Below are 16,849 nucleotides of genomic sequence, written 5' to 3'. Positions count from 1 at the left end.
CTCTCCTCGCTTTCCCTTTTCTCTCTGGTGCGTGTGTGCTCTCCTGCCCTCTCCCCCCTCTGGTGCATTCCTCCCTTCCCAGGAGCGATGTGGGAGGCATGCTGCACAGCCAGCATTCTGCAAGCCTGTTTGCACACCAGGACCTTGGTGCTGTGCATCTCTATTAAATAACGGAGACAAATTAATCTTAGAGACACCAAACAAATTGTCACTCCTCCTCCTTCTCTTCCATTACGTTCCAGTGGACTGGGAAGGGCTGGCTAAGTGATTGGGGGGAGCAGGCTGGGGGAGGGTGTACTGCCTGAAAGAAAGGTGGGAAGCACTAGCTCCTATTACTCTTACTCAGTTTTCTGCTTCTCTTTAGTATCCCCTTTGGCTTTATTTATTATTTATCTTTTTTTTTTTTTTTTTTTAAAAACGAATGAAGAAACTCATCAGTTCTGCTTAAACTTCAAATGCAGAAGGCTCTGATTGGTCTTATGGCTGGTTGTCTAGGTGACTGGAGATCCAGGCCCATCCAGGGCAGAGGCCTGGGCAATTGGAAGCAGTGGGGCTACTTTTGTGGGCTCCGGTAAATAGGCCTCTGGCAGAGAACCAGTTGGGGAAATTGGGGCAGCTTGTACTACTGTCTTCTTTCCTCTTTCCAGAGACAGTGGGAGTCAGGTGTGTGTCTAGTCCCTGCCACCTGTGAGGGTAGTGATAGTGGGAAGGTTAGGATGGAAACTGAGCTGGTGCCATTTCAGTCTTGGGTCTGTTCTGTCAGGAGTTCAGGAGTCCAAAACAGTCCCTCATTCTTGAGTTCCTTGAAGTGGTTGGTTAAAAAAGTGTATTCTTCTTTTTCTGTGTCTTTGCCATTCCAGGAAATCATCGAGTTCCCCATCCTGAAGCTAAATGGTCGGACCATGGAGATTGAGTCTACCTTTCACATGTATGTCCAGCCCGTAGTCCATCCACAGCTTACTCCCTTCTGTACAGAGGTAAGGGCCCTGGAGCGGGGCAGCTCGGGCTGCTGGGACAGGAGTTTTGGGTCACTGATACACTGTCCCTGCTACTTAGGGGCAGCTTGAGTCTTACTGCTGGTTAAGGCAGGTAAGCATGGGACCCAGCCAAGCAGTTGGCATTTTACAAAGTCTGCCACTCCACTTGCACTGCTGTGGTCACTGGGGACCCAAGAAGTGGCACAGTCTGTCCCCAGCCTTTTCCCTCCCTTATTGTCCTTATTGTCCCTACCCCTCCTGGTGACCAGCACGTGGAATGCTGCCCCACTCAAGGGTGGTGCTTCCGGGGCTCAGTTTCTCTTCAGTTCCATTTCCCTTGGGGCCTCTTGACAAGAAGTAAAGATTTCAGCTTCTTGGAAGGAGAGGTTATGTTAAGGCTCTCTTAGCTTCTGGTGATATTTTTCTGTCCTGGAGCAAAGTGGCCCTGCTTGAGTTTGTGGGAAGCACAACCCTGTCGTTGAGGAAAGAGAAGGGTGGTCTAAGTGGTATATGAGGCTGAATGGCCTTACCCTTATGCTGTGCTGGTGTTGGACTCAGCCACTTTGCCAGCAGGTTAGTATTGGCCCCATTCTGCAGATTGTGAAACTGGGCTAACTTGAGATCTTGATGCTTGCTAGAGGCTTAAAAGAGCTAATAGCGGAGAACAGGTGCCCTTGCAGAGTTCTTACTCTCAGGATCTTCTGTGACTGGTTTCCCCTGTGACATGTCATGTTTTGCACTCTGTGGTAGCCACGGGCTGTAGTGGAATCATGGGCCATGTATGTGTGGCGCAGAAGTAAAGGGAAAACATGAGTGTTTCTGGAATCTTTTTTTTAAGAATTTGGGGCTGGGGTATATTCAAGATAGTGTGCCTTTGTTTAGAGATCTACTTTTTGCATATAAGTGAAACATGAGGAAAAAAGTTCTTGAGTGATCCTAAAACTATTGTTTTGGTGTGGGGAATGCTGGGAAAGAGGCTGCCGGCCACTGGCAGGAGGGCCCCATGGACTGAGATTGACTCAGCTCAGATATGAAGTTTCAGGGGGTTGCTACTGGGCTTGATGCCAGTGTTACTCCCAACCCAGATAGGCCTTTTGGTGCAGGCATCCATCTCCCAAGGTGTGTAGTCTCTCACCCCCTTTGTTGTTCCCACTAATGATGTTAAGATTCTTGCTCCCTCTGGAATCGTGGTGGGTTTTTTTCCCCCTTGTCCCCTGGAAATTACCTGTACCACCAGGGGGCGCTAATCTGTTCTTTTTGCCCCTTTTGGGGGGAAAAAGTCACCATTTTAATGGTGAAGATCCCCTTCCTTGTGGAAAGGGAAAATTTTCCTTAAGCAAGCCACTGGCCTGAAAATGCAGTATCCTCTTGTCCTTCTCTTCCTTCTGTCTGTGTGCAGACTCCCCATGGGTGTTCCAGCTGCAGCTAGGCTACCTGGCACAGCTGGGCAGGGCCAAATTTGGGAAAGGTTACTCTTGTTTTGGCATGGAACAGTGCTTTTGGAGCTCAGCCCTGGGCAGGAGTGGGTACCTGAGAGTATTGGGAAAAGGGATCTTTTTGAGATCAGGGCTGCTGCTGCTGCTGCTTTTGGCGGGTAGGGGGAGGAGGGATTGTGAGACTATGATGAGAGCTATTCTTCTTTTTTCTGGAAAGTTTCACCACAGGACACACACACGCATAATTTGGAGGGTAGGAGGCATGGTGAGGTTGGGACCCTTGTCCTGAAGCCTTATCTGAAAGTGACGATGTGAGTGAGCTGTGGGACCAAGGGTGCGATTTCGCCTCAGGCTTCTGGAGCCTCCAACTCTCCTTGACCTGGTCCTGGCCTTTTGTCCAGCCTCACATCTTCCTGCTTAATGCCCCACACTTTGCTCACCTAAGGTTGCCCCCTCACCGTCTCCCTGTGCATGTGATGCTCTTGCCTGTACGCTGCTCCCACTCTTGTCCTCCCCCCCCCACCCCCAACACTTTTCCTCTAGGACTTTGCTCAGGGTCACCTTCTCTGGGGAGCCTTCCCTGAGCCCATGGCTGGTGCCACCACAAAGACCTGAGCAGATGCATTATACTGTATTTACTTATGTGTCTCCCCACTAGACCGTGCATTCCTTGAGGTTCTGATCTATCTCTGGCCCATCATTGGAGCCTAGTGCCAAGTAAGCACTTGACATATGTTCCTTAAATGAGTGAATATTGTCAAAAGAGTATTCAACCACACCTTGCTGCCTGCCGCCCTGCCCCTGCCCCTGGTAACTGTCCTGCTCACTTGGTCTTTTCGAGCAAGTGAAGTCTTCTTTGGAAAACCTCAGATCATTTAAATATTGCCCTATTTCCATTCCAGATGGAGTTGGAATGTAGAGAGAGGCATGGGCACAGGGTGTAGGCCATCATTGTGCGACCTTGTCCTGTGTGGCAGTGGGCTGCCTTTGGGGCAGAGAGAGATCATCACGGTCAGAGAGGATCTTTCTTCAGTAAGGATTGTGTCTAAGCATCTCCTCCAGTAGGATTCCCTCTTGTGCACAAGAAGTTCTTAAGAACCCTGACCTGTGTGTGTATGTGTGTGCACACACATCATGACACATAAGTACACATATGAGCACATGCTCGTGCAGGGAGAGACAGGCTCAGTGTTGGGCATCCAGAAAGAGGGATGCTTCCTTGAGTGGGTCTGTGACCCACATACAGACACTTTTACTGCTCTCTGTAATGGGCATGTTAGTAGCCTTCTTCACATCCTTTCTTCGTTCCAGTTCATAGTCTGACTTGTTTCTAACAGAGACAGGATGGGATAAGTTTCATTCCTTCCCAAGCCCTTTCTCTCCCACATCTAGAATCTGCTCCAACCTGTCAGATCTCTGCTTCTAGCAGCTGGGCTGCTGCCACAGTCCCTGACCATGTGTAGCCTTTTTTGTTGTTGTTGTCATTGTCTTGGGAAAAAAAAAAACCCTAGAAAAAATACCAATTTTGCTAAATGCCAGTAAAGGGCTTTGTCTTGCACCTGTACTTATAAAGGGTGAGATTTATTGGTCTCTTTGTCTGAGGAGAAAGAGTGGGTCTGATTATCAGATTGTACACCAGAGACAAGTGCTTATGTAATCAACAAACTGTCTTGGTGTCAGAATACGATTGTGTTGGAGATAAACTGTGAAAGGAGAAAAGCACTGGATGCTGACATGCTATTGGCATTGAGTGTCCTGGGCTGCTTCCTGTAGTGGCTAGTGTTTGTGATGAAGCCAGCTTGTTCCTGGACAAAGCCCTTGTGAGGGTAGGGGATCTCAGTAACCAGTCATGTTATCAGTCAGGGTCAAAAGCCCCTCGCCTTGTGGTTTCCGAGTCTGGAGAAGCGGGAGTTAATCTGTAATCCCTCGGTGAAAGGAGCCATAGAGCACACATTAATTCTTCCTCTCACCTCTCCAGCTTTAAGTGGTTAAGGTCTTTGAGCTCTGTTTAGCCTGTGAGCCCTGGTTCTCAGCTTAATAATACTTGGCTTTGCTCTAGTACCTTTCATTGTGAGGATGTAAAAGCTTTTTACAAATATATATTAACCCAAGTGGGATTGGGTTCAAACTGCAACATGAAGGACTTAAGTTATGCCTAAGGTAGAACTTTCCAGTATTTATTAAATTTATTAAACTAGCTTTCATGGCTTCTGTTGTAAGTCTTAGAGATGTCTTAGGTTGTATCAGATACAGGGACTAATTTCTTAATTTCACACTCTTCTTCAACTAGTGCCTTGGTCGAGCCAGTAAGATGTAGTCTGTCCTTGGAAGGATTCATACAGGGGAGTGAGTGAGGGCTTCCCCTGGAAGGGTGCCTCTAGCTGAACCAATAGTGCAAGCCCATGTGTCTCTGGAGGTTGAGTTCAAGCCCTTTAGGAGGTCAGCTGTAAGCTGTGTCTGGCTGAACCGTGAGTGGTCTAGGAAGCATGGAGAGAGAGAGGGAGATGGGCTCACTGGGCCTCTCCCAGGCTGATGATTCCAGGCTTTCTGACCGCTGGACAGGAGTGTGAGAAAGCCCTAGGACGCTGGAGCCCTACTGCCTAGCACCAGGGTGGAAAAGGTGGGCCTAGTCTGTAGTGAGAGGTCGTGCAGAGCAGTGCCCTGGTTTTCCTTTATAGTGCAGTGACTTTCTCTCCCCATATTAGTGATTTTCCGGGGGCCAAGAACAGGTGCTTGTGGAGTACGTAGACCCATCGCCAAGGAGGGAGGTCTCTTGACAAGGGTGCCATTGGTTTTTTCTGTGAGTGAGCCTTTCTGGAAACCCTTCAGTGCTCAGCTCATCTCAGTGACCCTGAGTATAAGGAGTCAAGAGAAAGACCTAACCTTGCCCCAGAAGACTCAGATGAGACATGGGAATGTCTCACACAGACCCCCCAGAGCTTTCTAAGAAGCACAAGTGGCTAAAGGTTTTCCAGGATAGTCCTTACTTAGCTCCAAGCTTGGGGGTATGGATTGGTCCTAGAAGAATGAAGCAGGAGAGAAGCAGGGCCAGGAAGAGCAGTGGTGGGTGCTCGTTAGTCACCTGGGTATTGCACCTAGAGTCAGCAACAAGCCCACTCTGGACTCTGGCCTCTGTGTGCCTGAGATAAAACACAGGGCTGCTGCCTGCTCAGGGTGTGCTCTGGAAGGTGTGCAGGCTCCGGGTGCTGGCAGGGCTGGGCCTAGAAGGGGCTGCCAAGAAGAATGCAGATTCCATGAGGGCAGGGATTTCAGTTTTTCCTCACGGCTGGATCCCTAGTTCCTGGAATGGGGCCCAGTACATTGTAGGCTGTCCAAGAGTAGTTGTTGACTAAATGAAAGGAGGAGTGTTAGCCCTCGAAGATTAAAGCTGCTGACCCAGAGGTCTTCCTCACTCCTCACCCTCCCAGCCCCACCCCTAGCCCTCAGTGGACCAACTTGCCTTCTCTTTGGCTCAGGCCCTCCCTCTGCTGGGCAGTTCTTCGGTCTTCCAAGCAAGGAAAGGGTGTGGAGGGGCCAGCCGGGCGGGCCTGCTGTGGGTTAAAGCCTTGCGAAACAACAGTGTAGTTAATCTTTCTAATTTATTTTCCTTTTAGACCATGGGAAGTCTGTAGGCAGCAGCTGTTACCCAATTAAAATACAGATTAATATAAAAACAGTTTCTGGAATATAAAATAGAGTGGCTGTGTCCTTACACTTCCTTAAAATACCACCTAATAATGACTTGATGAACTACAGAAACCCACCTAGAGGAACTCAGCGTTCTTAAAATGAAAATTTCTTCCCTAAAAGGTGTGTATTACCATTCCATGTAAGTCGCTATGAGAAAATAACCTTCCTTCTTAGAGCCAGCGGTTCCTGTGAGTTGGGTATTTGATATTCATTAAATGTAATTATAGTTTAATTGGAGTTTAATCCCCCCCCAACACTTTAAAAAAAGGAAGAAGAAGAAGTTCCCCAGCAAGCCTGAGATGCAGCTCTCTGTAGAAGTAGCCCCGGGCACATTGGGCATGGTGATTTCCAGCAAGGTCCAGGTCTGTGGATAGGGGCCTCCTGCCTCAGATCCCTGAGGCAGTCTGTCCTCTTCTGTGTTCGAAGGATATTTTCACTTTAAAACAAAACAAAGCAAAGCAACAAGCCTGTTTGAACCTAGGTCTGACGTGGGTGGAGCATAGACCTGTGAGTTAGAAATTCTCTAGACCAGGTTCCTTTATTAGGCCTTTGCATCTGTGTTTCCCTGTCAGTTAAAGATGTCTATTTCTTGCTTGCCTAGTTGGTATCGAGGACCCAGGTGTTCAGGGTATAGGGTAGATGCCTGTGGGGTTCCCCTGGCTCTTCTCTGATGTTAGAGGGGAAAATGCTGGACATTGAGACCCAGAGAAGGGGTGGACTTGAACCCAGGTGTGGCTGTCCTGTGTGAGCATTCCTCAAGGTCTACAAGAACTTCTGTGAAGCTTGGAGGTAAATGTATTTTAGATTATAATTTGTAGGGATTTATTGGAGTTTATTGAATACAAGACACATAAAATCTTTTTCCTTTTTTTTTTTCTTTTCAAAGTGAAAGTTGAAATAGGTATGAAACATACCCTGTGGTCAGCATGTGGATGTGTTTCCCCCTCTTGGGGCAGGATGTTGTGGAGAAAGTTCACCTTATGTCCTGGAACTGTATTCCCAAGGCCTCTGGCAGGTTCTGAGCCAAAAGCAGTGCAGGCCAGTCTTTTATGGCAGGAGAAAGGAGAGGATCCAGTCTGGCTTTGAGACCCTGTGTCCTGCTGTTCCACCTATTGGCTATTTCTCTTTCCTTTCAGCTCACCGGGATTATTCAAGCCATGGTGGATGGTCAGCCGAGCCTGCAGCAAGTGCTGGAGGTAGGTTGAGTGACCTTTAATTCCTGACCTCTGACCCTTTCCCGCTGCCTTTCTCTCCCTCCCCTCCTGAGAATGTAGCCGTGTAATTTGACTATGATTATGGCTTGATTAGAATAACATTTGCTGTCACATCAGTGACATGCTGTTGAGAGTATTGAACCATTGATCTGTCATCTCCAGCTGTTCCCGTCAGGGTTACTGGCAAGATGTCCGAGTGCTGCCCTGAGTTCCACGCGGGGTCCCCGCCCCCCTCCTGGCCCCTGGCCCTGGCCCTGGGCTGGGCAGCACGGGCAGCCGGCGCTGGGCGCATCGGGGAGGAGGGGAGCCGAGCCGTGGCACCACAGGGCTAGCCCTGGAGACTGAAGGTGTTTTTGTTTAGCTTTAGTGTTGGCTTCTTGTGGCATGTGAGCACTTCATTAACTCACCCAGAACTCCCCGTCGACGGCTTTTGTTTGCTGTCAGCTCCTCCAGGAGGTACGGCTGGGCCCGCCTGCCCCACTGCAGCTTGCCGCTGGATGCACTGTGCCTGTCAGGGGTGCAGAGGCTGCACTGGGTAATGGTTCCTAATCAGAATAATTACAACAATTGCCTATGTGAGGGAAATCAAATTAAAGGCTTTAGAACCCTTGGCAGAGACCACACTTCTAGGGTGTTCTCCTCAGGGAGCTGGAAAAGGTTAAGATGCTGCTGCTTATGCTCCAGCCTGAGGGAATAAGCAAGGGCTGTGCTTGGCCTCAGCTTTTCTCCCACCCCTTCTGGCCTGGGGGAGGTAGAAGGTCCCTTTCCCCCCTCCCTCCTCTCTAGGGGGAGGGGAGAAGAGAAAAAGCCCATGGATCTTATTAGGTGCTTTATTTATCTTTAAGACCAGAAAACCGAAAGCTCAGCCCCTATCGAAGAACAGGAGGAAGCAGAGTTGGGGGTGGGTAGCAGGGCACGTCTACATTGGAAGTAGTCAGCCTAGAGGAAGTTGGGGGGTAGCCTGGGGAGGGAAGAAGATCTAGAGGCCCTGTCCCATGGGAGAGAGAGATACAGACTGAATTTCCTGGGACTCCTCAGGATGGAGGAGGCCCGGTGGCCGGTATGCTCCCTGTCCCTGGGAGTGTACAAGCCTGGGTTCTCTGATCAGTAAAGCTCTGGGTCGGGTCAGTGTTAGGGTACCTGCAGTAGGTTGGGAGAAGAGAAGATGAACTGTGAGGTGTCTCGCAGCCCCACTGACCCTCTTTTTTTGAGGGGAGATTCGCTCCTATGATTGAGGGGCACCTCAGCATCGATGCTCCCTATAAGACCAGACTCAAGGAGAAAGAGGGGACCAACCCATCCTTTCCTGTGTCCCAGCCAGGGCCTAGCCCCTGAGGGAGGCCACATGGCTATTTCCTGGAATGTCTCCGGCCAGGATCCTAGAAGGAAGACGCCTGCTGTAGTCCAGCATTGAACCAGAGCTATTGAGGTTATGGGATTTTTTTTTCCCTCAGTGGTGCTGGTTGAGGGAGCTGTGGTCTTCAGGAGGCTTCCTCCTGCTAATCTCAGGCCAGCCTGGAGCAGAATGCTAGGGGGGATTTTGAGTTTTATCCATGAGGCTACTTTCTGCTACTTCAGCATACTTTGTGGGTGAAAAGGGAAGACACCTGGCATCAGCCTGAAAAGGGAGTCTCTGGCCAGGAGACCAGAATGGGCTCTGCTTTGTCTCATTAGGCCTGAGTTGGTCAAATAGCTAAAAAGCTGACTTCTTGTCCTAACCAAGGCCCTGAGCTAGTGGTCAGCTAGATGTTTGTCTGACTAGTTTGGTTCAGGTAGGACTCATGCTAGACCTTCAATAGCTGGGAGGGTGGCCACAACTGATTGGGGATTGTCTTGGTAATTCCTCTAACTCTTCGTCCATTTAAGCAGAGAAGGGAAGGAAAAAGACAGGCTTTATTCCAAATATAGTATCATGTCCCTGGACAGCTCACCCTAAAAGGTTCTCACTAAACATCTGTTGCACCAGTGAATGGGCTGGGTCCTAAGCTTCCAAGGAGTAACCCCATGGAATAGTAAGTGCTTCTCATGGGGAAGGTCCTGCTGGGCACTGGCTCCTGACCATCCTGTCTTGCTATCTTTTCCAAGACTACTGTGGATGAGTTGGGCATTGGGAGCCCCACCAGCAGATAGGGCACTTACCTTGGGGATATAAGGCCAGTGAAATAGAGCAAGGTTGGATGACACAGGCAGCTGCACACCAAAGAATTGCCTTACTAGGATTGCCTTACTTCCTTTCTTACATAAAGTCTTGGGAAAGGATACATGAGTGTGAATGTGTACATGTCCTCTGTGCAAGTGGGCCATGGAGGCTGGGGAAACAAGCCATTCAGTAGTGGAAGTTCCAGAATTTAGCTTGCTGGGGAGACTCTTTGGCTGAGGGGAATTCTTTGGTGTGCAGACTGTGAGAAGGGTCTGCACAGTCTGGCTCAAGGAGCAGCTCTAACCCCCTGAGAGGTAGGACCACTCTAGCCAGAGAATGACCTAGGACCTTTGGCCCTACTCAAAGACTGCTTTGGCGTGGACCAGGCATCCCAGTATCTCTGAGATGTCCCAGGGAGCCAGCCTACACCTGCTAAGAGTTAGCTTCCTTCATGATTTCAGTGGGCTCTCCATTACCCACTGGAGTCTTCACAGTCTGGCCCATGTATCCCCCAGTGTCATATCCTGTCCTTCCTTTCTACACACTGGACTTCGGTCACACTATTCCCTACTCATGTTTTAGTGAATCAGCAGGAATCTGTTGAGAGGACCCTGTTGGGTTAAGGATTTACACAGTGAATAAGATGAATGAAAGTCCCTGCTTCACGGTGCTTCTAGTCTGTTGGGGGAAGCAGATACCGAGCATACAACTGCTTCTCAGATACAAAATGATTGCGCCTGTGCTTTCCTTTGCTCTGCTCCACCCCGTCATGCAAACCCAGCCACCAGGTCCCCTAGTTGGGAGTGGCGTCTTTGTGAAGCCTTCCTTTCTGACTCCTTTCTCTGTCAAAGGTAGAGCTGGTCACCTCCTCCTCTTGGTCCTACAGCATTCTGGTCGCTTCTCCGTAGCTGCATCTATTTTATTGTATTCAGATGATTTGCCTTTCTCGCCTTCTCAGCCTACTGTCTGTTTTGTGGTAGGCACTTAATACATTATTACATTTAATTCTCAAAACAACCCCGTAAGGTTAGTCATGCTACCTCGTTTTATAGATGAAGGAAGCTGAAGTTCACAGAGGTTAAATGACTTTTAAATGACTTCCCATCAGTGACACAGCCAGGATATGGAAGAGCCAAGGTTAGCACCCAGATGTGTCTGACTTTCAATCCTGCATTTGTAGCGACTTTGCAATGTAGCCTTTAAAAACGAATCCTTCTGTGTGAGTGGCACGGTGGTCATCTGCTGTACTCCCACCCCATGCCTGGATCTTCTGAAAAATAGGCAATGCTTTAGGAGCGCTTTATGATAATTATCTCAGTATATACTGATTTTAGTATCTGTACTTCCCATGTGAGTGCAAATGCTGAAACTGATTAAAGGGATGAAGGGAAATAAATACTTAAAGTGTGTTTAGGAGCAGTTTTTAATCCCTGTCTAGGCATTGAGCTCAGCTTTGAAAAGATTCTCCTGAATCTGAATTTGAATCCTCAACCAGGAGAGGAGAAACGTAAAGTCCGGGGCCAGTTTATGAGCTTTCAAGAGACCGAAGCGGGGCAGTGCCACCACAGGGATCAAGGTGGAGTTCCAGGCCAACAAGGGAGCTTTTTCTGCTAGACTCACAGTGAATATTAACTTCATCCTCATTTGGGAAATTCATAAATTTGGCTAATAAACCTTTGGCGGGAGGGTGAAATGAACAGGTGAATGAATGAACCTGTGGATTGGAGTCCCTGCCTGGGGCCTCCTTCCCGCCTGTCCTCATGGCCCAGGGCATCCTGTGCCTGTGCTAGGCTTTGCTTTTGAGGACCAACTTACCAGGATATGACCTTACCCCGTCTGGGGTTAGGTTGCCAAGCATCGGGGCAGTGGAGGGACTCCCTTCCTCCACTCATTCAGGTTTGTGGATCTTCCCTGCAGGGATCACCCTCCCGCTGCCCCCACAGCCCTGAGCCAAGGCTGAGAGCCCAGAGCAGAGCCATGGCCAGATAAGATTACATTTTTCTTCTGCTCTGATTACAAGCAGCTTATCTGCGTTTCTTTGGTGTGGCTCTTCACAGACTTGGAAAGAAAAAAAATGGAAAATCTCATCTGTTCTTGTTGTGTACTTTTCAGAGGGTCGATGAGTGGATGGCGAAAGAAGGCCTCTTAGATCCAAACGTCAAGTCAATTTTTGTCACCTGTGGAGACTGGGACTTGAAAGTCATGTGAGTATGAGAAGGACTGCTTTACTGGCAGGGCTTGGAAACTATGGGACCAGGTCATACCTTTCACAGGCCAACACGTCCAAGTCTACAGGGCAGCTGGCTCAGCGAGTCCCTGGATCTTTGGGGCTGCCACGGTGCGAAGAGGGCTGGGAACTCCGCCTTCAGACTCTGGAGCTGGGAGTAGACCAATCAAGGACCCTACTGGGACTGCAGTTGTCTGGACCTTCCTGCCTTTGCCAGGTCCCACTGCTCACGACAGCCCTTCTAGTTGCGGGGCTGCATGTTATTGCCCTGGAAGGAAGGAATTAAAAGAAGATCCTTTTTTTCCCCTACCAAATGTCTAGTATTTACTACCCTTAATGCTTTAGAAATAGTCATTTGTTTAATAAACCTTGGTACTTTTATTCCTGTTTTATAGGTAAGGGAATTAAGGCACAGAGAGGTTAGGTAACTTGCCCAAGAACACACAGAGCCAGGATTCAAACCCAGGAAATCTGGCTCCAGGGTCCTATCTCTTAACCATTCTGCTGTGCCACCCTTTTATCTGGGGTACAAGGCCCTGATGATTCAACTGCAGGCCCATTGGTGGGATGAGAGAGGGCTGCTTCTAGGGAGCTACCCAGTTCCCCAGCCTCCTTGTCCCTCCTTTGTCCGCACTGCTTTTTCTCCTCTGTCTCCGGGTCTTGCCCTGGTCATGGAAGGCAGAACTAGTTCCGTTGCTGGGTTGACACTTTTGCCTCTTGTCTGTCCTCATGGATACCTGGCTTCAGACAGCCCCAAGGGAGCTAAAGCGGGGTGGAGGGGTGGGGGCACTGTTTGCTGAGGATTGATAGAATCGATACCTCTGTGTTCTTTGTGACCAAAGGCAGCTGCAGGCATTCTGGGAGTGTGTGTGTGTGTGTGTGCACACTTGCACGCATACTTGGGGTGTTGGTGGGGGGTGAGGAATAGTGGCTCTGGAGTGACATTTCCTACCAAATTAGGCATGATCTTCTCACCAAGGTCCTTTTTTATGCCTTTTGGATGCTGGGTATTGAGGTGAAGTTACACACTCAGGTGGATATCAAGCCTGCTGCTGGACACTGACTTGAGACAGGAGGAGAAGCAAATCCAAAGCATATAAACACCCACGCACCTCATGTCCACATCCCTCAGGTCGTGTACACACACTGACTGGATACCTCTAGGTGTATGCACAGGACTCCCAGAGCTCCAGGTGATCTGTTCCCAGATGACACTCATGGGGCAGAGAAATTACAGAGGCTGGATCTGGAAGCAGATATGAATCAGGGGGAAGGTTCTGTGGGGAAGGTGAGGAGGAAGAAGGCTGTTGCTCTTATTTATGGCATCTGGGCCACTCTGAGTGCCTGAAGCAGAGAAGGGATTTAGGTGGAGCTCTGCAGCCTAACAGAAGCTGTTTGGGGTGGGCACGGTTCAGGCCATACCCAGCATCTGGGGCTCATGTAACCCAGTCCAGAGGTGCAGTTTCTCCAGATAGCCTCCCAGGACTCCCACTCTTCCAGGTGGATTTTTCTCTTTGGTGTATTCATATCCCAGACACCCATATTCCAGAATCTTCTGCATTAACTGGGAATGGCATGTACATGTGTGTGTATGAAAACGTCCCTGTGCATCCCTGTGGGGACTGTTTGGCCAGGTCTCCTCAGTTGGTTTCTCCATGAGACAAAGAGGGAATTTCAGAGGGTGTTCTCTTTGGGTCTGGCCATTCTGACCTGTAGGACCAGAGCAGATTTATTTTAGAGAGAGAGAGACAGCATGAGCTGGCGTTGGGGGATGGAGGGGCGGGGCAGACAGCAGACTACACACTGAACACAGAGCAAGAGATGGGGCTCCATCCCAGGACCCTGAGATCATGACCTGAGCCAAAACCAAGAGTCATTTGCTTAATCAATTGTACCACCAGCCACACTGAAACCAGATTTTAATGAGCATGTACCATACTTCATTCGGTCCTCCTAATTATATCCCCTTTTATAGAGGGAAAAAACAAAACAGAATTCGAAACCGAGGCCTAAACTGGTAGACTCGTAGCTAGACAAAATTGAATTCTAAGACCATGTTGCTTCTAAAAGAGAGGGATTGGGCAGACTTTGGTAGCTAGTTTGGGTTAGTATTGAAAAGATCAGTGAAGCTCTGAAAAAGAATATGCAAGAAGGAAGCAGATGTCAGGTGGTAGGGGCTGGAGGAGGAGAGCTTTGTGGCTGCCTTTTAGAAGCAGGACTCCGCATAACTGCTGGGAAGGCTCTTAATTAAATGTGTAACAAAATAAAAACAGCCAGAGAGGAAACCTAAGTAGTGTTTCGTGACAGTGCACAGCTTATCGGTGTTCCTGGAACCTCTCGTCAGATGGCTCTCGTCAGAGCCATCACCTTTTTATGCACCCAGTAAAGGCTGCTGAGGAACCTGACAAGGGTGGTGGTAAATTGACACCCGCAACTTGTTAGTATGGGGCTCGCTTCTTATTCTGACATCCATTTTCAGATTTAACTAAGTCTAAGGAATTCAGCAAATATTTTCATTTCCCACTCTAGTTTCCCGGAGCCATGGCTTTTTCTTTTTTTTTTTTTTTTTTTTTTTTTTTTAAACTGGATCCTTTTTTTTTTTTTTTTTTTTTTTTTTTAAGATTTTATTTATTTATTTGACAGAGAGAAATCACAAGTAGATGGAGAGGCAGGCAGAGAGAGAGGAAGGGAAGCAGGCTCCCTGCTGAGCAGAGAGCCCGATGCGGGACTCGATCCCAGGACCCTGAGATCATGACCTGAGCCGAAGGCAGCGGCTTAACCCACTGAGCCACCCAGGCGCCCCATCATGGCTTTTTCTCATTGCTGCTCTTCCCCTCTCTCCCAACACTCACCCCCAGCCAGCTTCCCATCACTTTCGTTGGAAAGGGCCTGATTAGTGAGGCACTGAGAAATGGGAACTGAAGTGGCAGCAGAAATCCCACTGGAGAAAAGAAATCTGCTCCGGTCCCGACAGAATCATTTTGTGTCCATCTTTTGTCAAAGCCAGATGAGTTGATACTCTGTGGGCTTTTGATGCTATAGTCACAGATCCTGCTGAGGTGGGTTTTAATTTAGTGGGCACGGATTTAATTTTCCTTCTCAACTTGTTTAAGTAATGACACTTGTTATGGCTTTGGCCCTTGGTCGGCTTCCTCCCCTACCTGACCCACCTTTCCTTTGCCTTACCTCATGGTTCTTGAAGCTCTTCATGGCGTTTAGTATTCTTTTTCCAATTTTCTCTCTTCTCTGCCTACCCAGGCAGGGGAATGTCTCTGTAAAGGGGTTGCATTTTTGACATGGCAGCAGAGATCCTGCTGGGGAAAAGCAGTCTGCCTTATCTGCCAGCTGAACTCCAAGCTTTGACATCCAACTACCTATTCTATATCTCCACCTGAATGCTTAAAGTTCAGGTGTCCTCCTTCTCCCAACACTTAGTCCTCCAACTTGCTCTCAAGTTGTGACTGGAACCAGTCTGGTTGTTCTGTCAGAAACCCGAGACTCATCCTTGATGCCTATTCTCTAGCCACAACCAATTAACTGCCAAATCTTGTTGATTCTTCCTGCCAGAGGTTTCTCAAAGCCTTTGTCTTCTTTCCATCCCTGCTATGGCTGTTGTAGTTCAGGTCACCAGGTGCTACCTTTTTTTTTTTTTTTTGGATTTATTTATTTATGTGAGAGAGTGAGAGTGCGAGCAGGGGGAGGGGCAGAGGGAGAAGAAGAGAATCTCAAACAGACTCAGTGAAGCATGGAGCCTGACACAGGGCTCAATTCCACAGCCCTGAGATCACAACCTGAGCCAAAACTAAGAGTCAGACTCTCAACCGACTGAGCCACCCAGGTCAACATATTCTTCTTGGATTACAAAAGTCTTCTAAGTCGTCTCTCTGACTCTAGTTTTACCTCCTTGCCACTCTGACTATAGCAAATTATGTCACATGCCCGCAAAACACTCTCAAGGCTTCCTCTTGCCCTCAAGGCAAAGTCATCTTGCTTAATGGGTCCCTTGCATACTTCTCGAACCTCATCTTTTAATACTTTCTGTGCACCCCCAACCCCAGCCAGGTGCTCTAGCTGGCCAGTTCCTCATGACCCTTCAGAACATCAATTTCTAGGTGCCTTCCTGTGTGTTTCTGGAGCACATGTACTTATCTATACGTGAAATTGTATTGTGTCTGTCTCTACTTGTCTGTCTGTCTCACTAGACTGTGGGCACCGTTATAATCTTGAACAATGTTTGGTATGTAGTAGTTGTTCAATAAATGCATGTTGAATAAATAACAGCTCAGGAATGGAGTAAGCCTGTGGAATCTGTACTCAGGAAGAATGACAGAGATCAGTGGAAGGTAGATTCAGGGAGAATGGAACAGAAGAGGAACTCTTGGGCCTTCCTGCACCAGGCTGAGTATGAAGGGTTGGAGAACTATGCTGCTAATGCCAGGAAGCTCCTGGATTTTCTCACTGCCAGCACAGGGTATTGGGTCTTCCTTCCATGGTGGGTACTGGGTGAGATGGCCCACAAGCCTGGGCCGTGGAAAAATTTGGTCCTAGGAGCTGGCTGAAGGGCTCTCTGAGAGTTTGTGCCTTCTAAGACTGAGGGCTGGGATTGCTCTGGAGACATTTACATTAGTTAATAAAGATAGCCAGCATGTATCAGGCATGTATTATATACCAGGAGTCCTGCCGTTATATTTACACATTATCTCACTTAATTCTACCACAGTCCTATGAAATAAATTCACTTTATAATTTTTTTTGTAAAATAAGTGATGAGGAAACTGGAGTCCAGAGAGGTAAGTAATTTGTCAAGGGCACACAACCAGTTTGTGGTGGGGATTTGAACTTAGACATTCTGACTCAACCTGTATTTAACCACTGTGCCATCTGCCCTTCATGGTATGGTGGGGATTCCCTTCCCTCTTTCCTTTGTTTGCACTGAGTGGCAGGTGTTCTCTGACACCCTGGGCTTCTGGTACCTGGTATTGGTGGAGGTCTGGACTGTTAGGTTTATTTTGATATGGGGGCATGATTGGCCAGGGGTTGTGAGGGATGGTTTGGGGTGTCCAAGAGCTTCCTCCATGAGCTACAAATGAATGAGTCCTCTAATGTGTTCTAAGGAAAACACTGCCAGTGTCATTTTAGATACTTCTTTCCTATAGTATGTTTGG

At 48.5% G+C, this 16,849-nt stretch overlaps 1 protein-coding gene across 11 annotated transcripts in view; it reads left to right on the top strand.

Moving 5' to 3' along the window:
- The window catches only part of ERI3 (ERI1 exoribonuclease family member 3), a 126,080-nt gene that overhangs the window by 32,160 nt on the left and 77,071 nt on the right, over positions 1 to 16,849 (top strand). For all 11 annotated transcript variants that reach the window (XM_082687325.1, XM_082687330.1, XM_082687322.1 and 8 more), the window contains 3 exons: positions 861 to 977; positions 7,240 to 7,299; positions 11,570 to 11,661. In XM_082687325.1, coding sequence (XP_082543451.1) covers positions 861 to 977; positions 7,240 to 7,299; positions 11,570 to 11,661 — 269 coding nt within the window. The remainder of the gene's footprint in view (positions 1 to 860; positions 978 to 7,239; positions 7,300 to 11,569; positions 11,662 to 16,849) is intronic.

Source organism: Mustela nivalis (genome assembly GCF_964662115.1).
Source record: "Mustela nivalis genome assembly, chromosome: 10".
Lineage (NCBI taxonomy): Eukaryota > Metazoa > Chordata > Mammalia > Carnivora > Mustelidae > Mustela > Mustela nivalis.
Note: the sequence above shows the minus strand (reverse complement) of the source record. Positions and strands in the feature narration are given on the sequence as shown.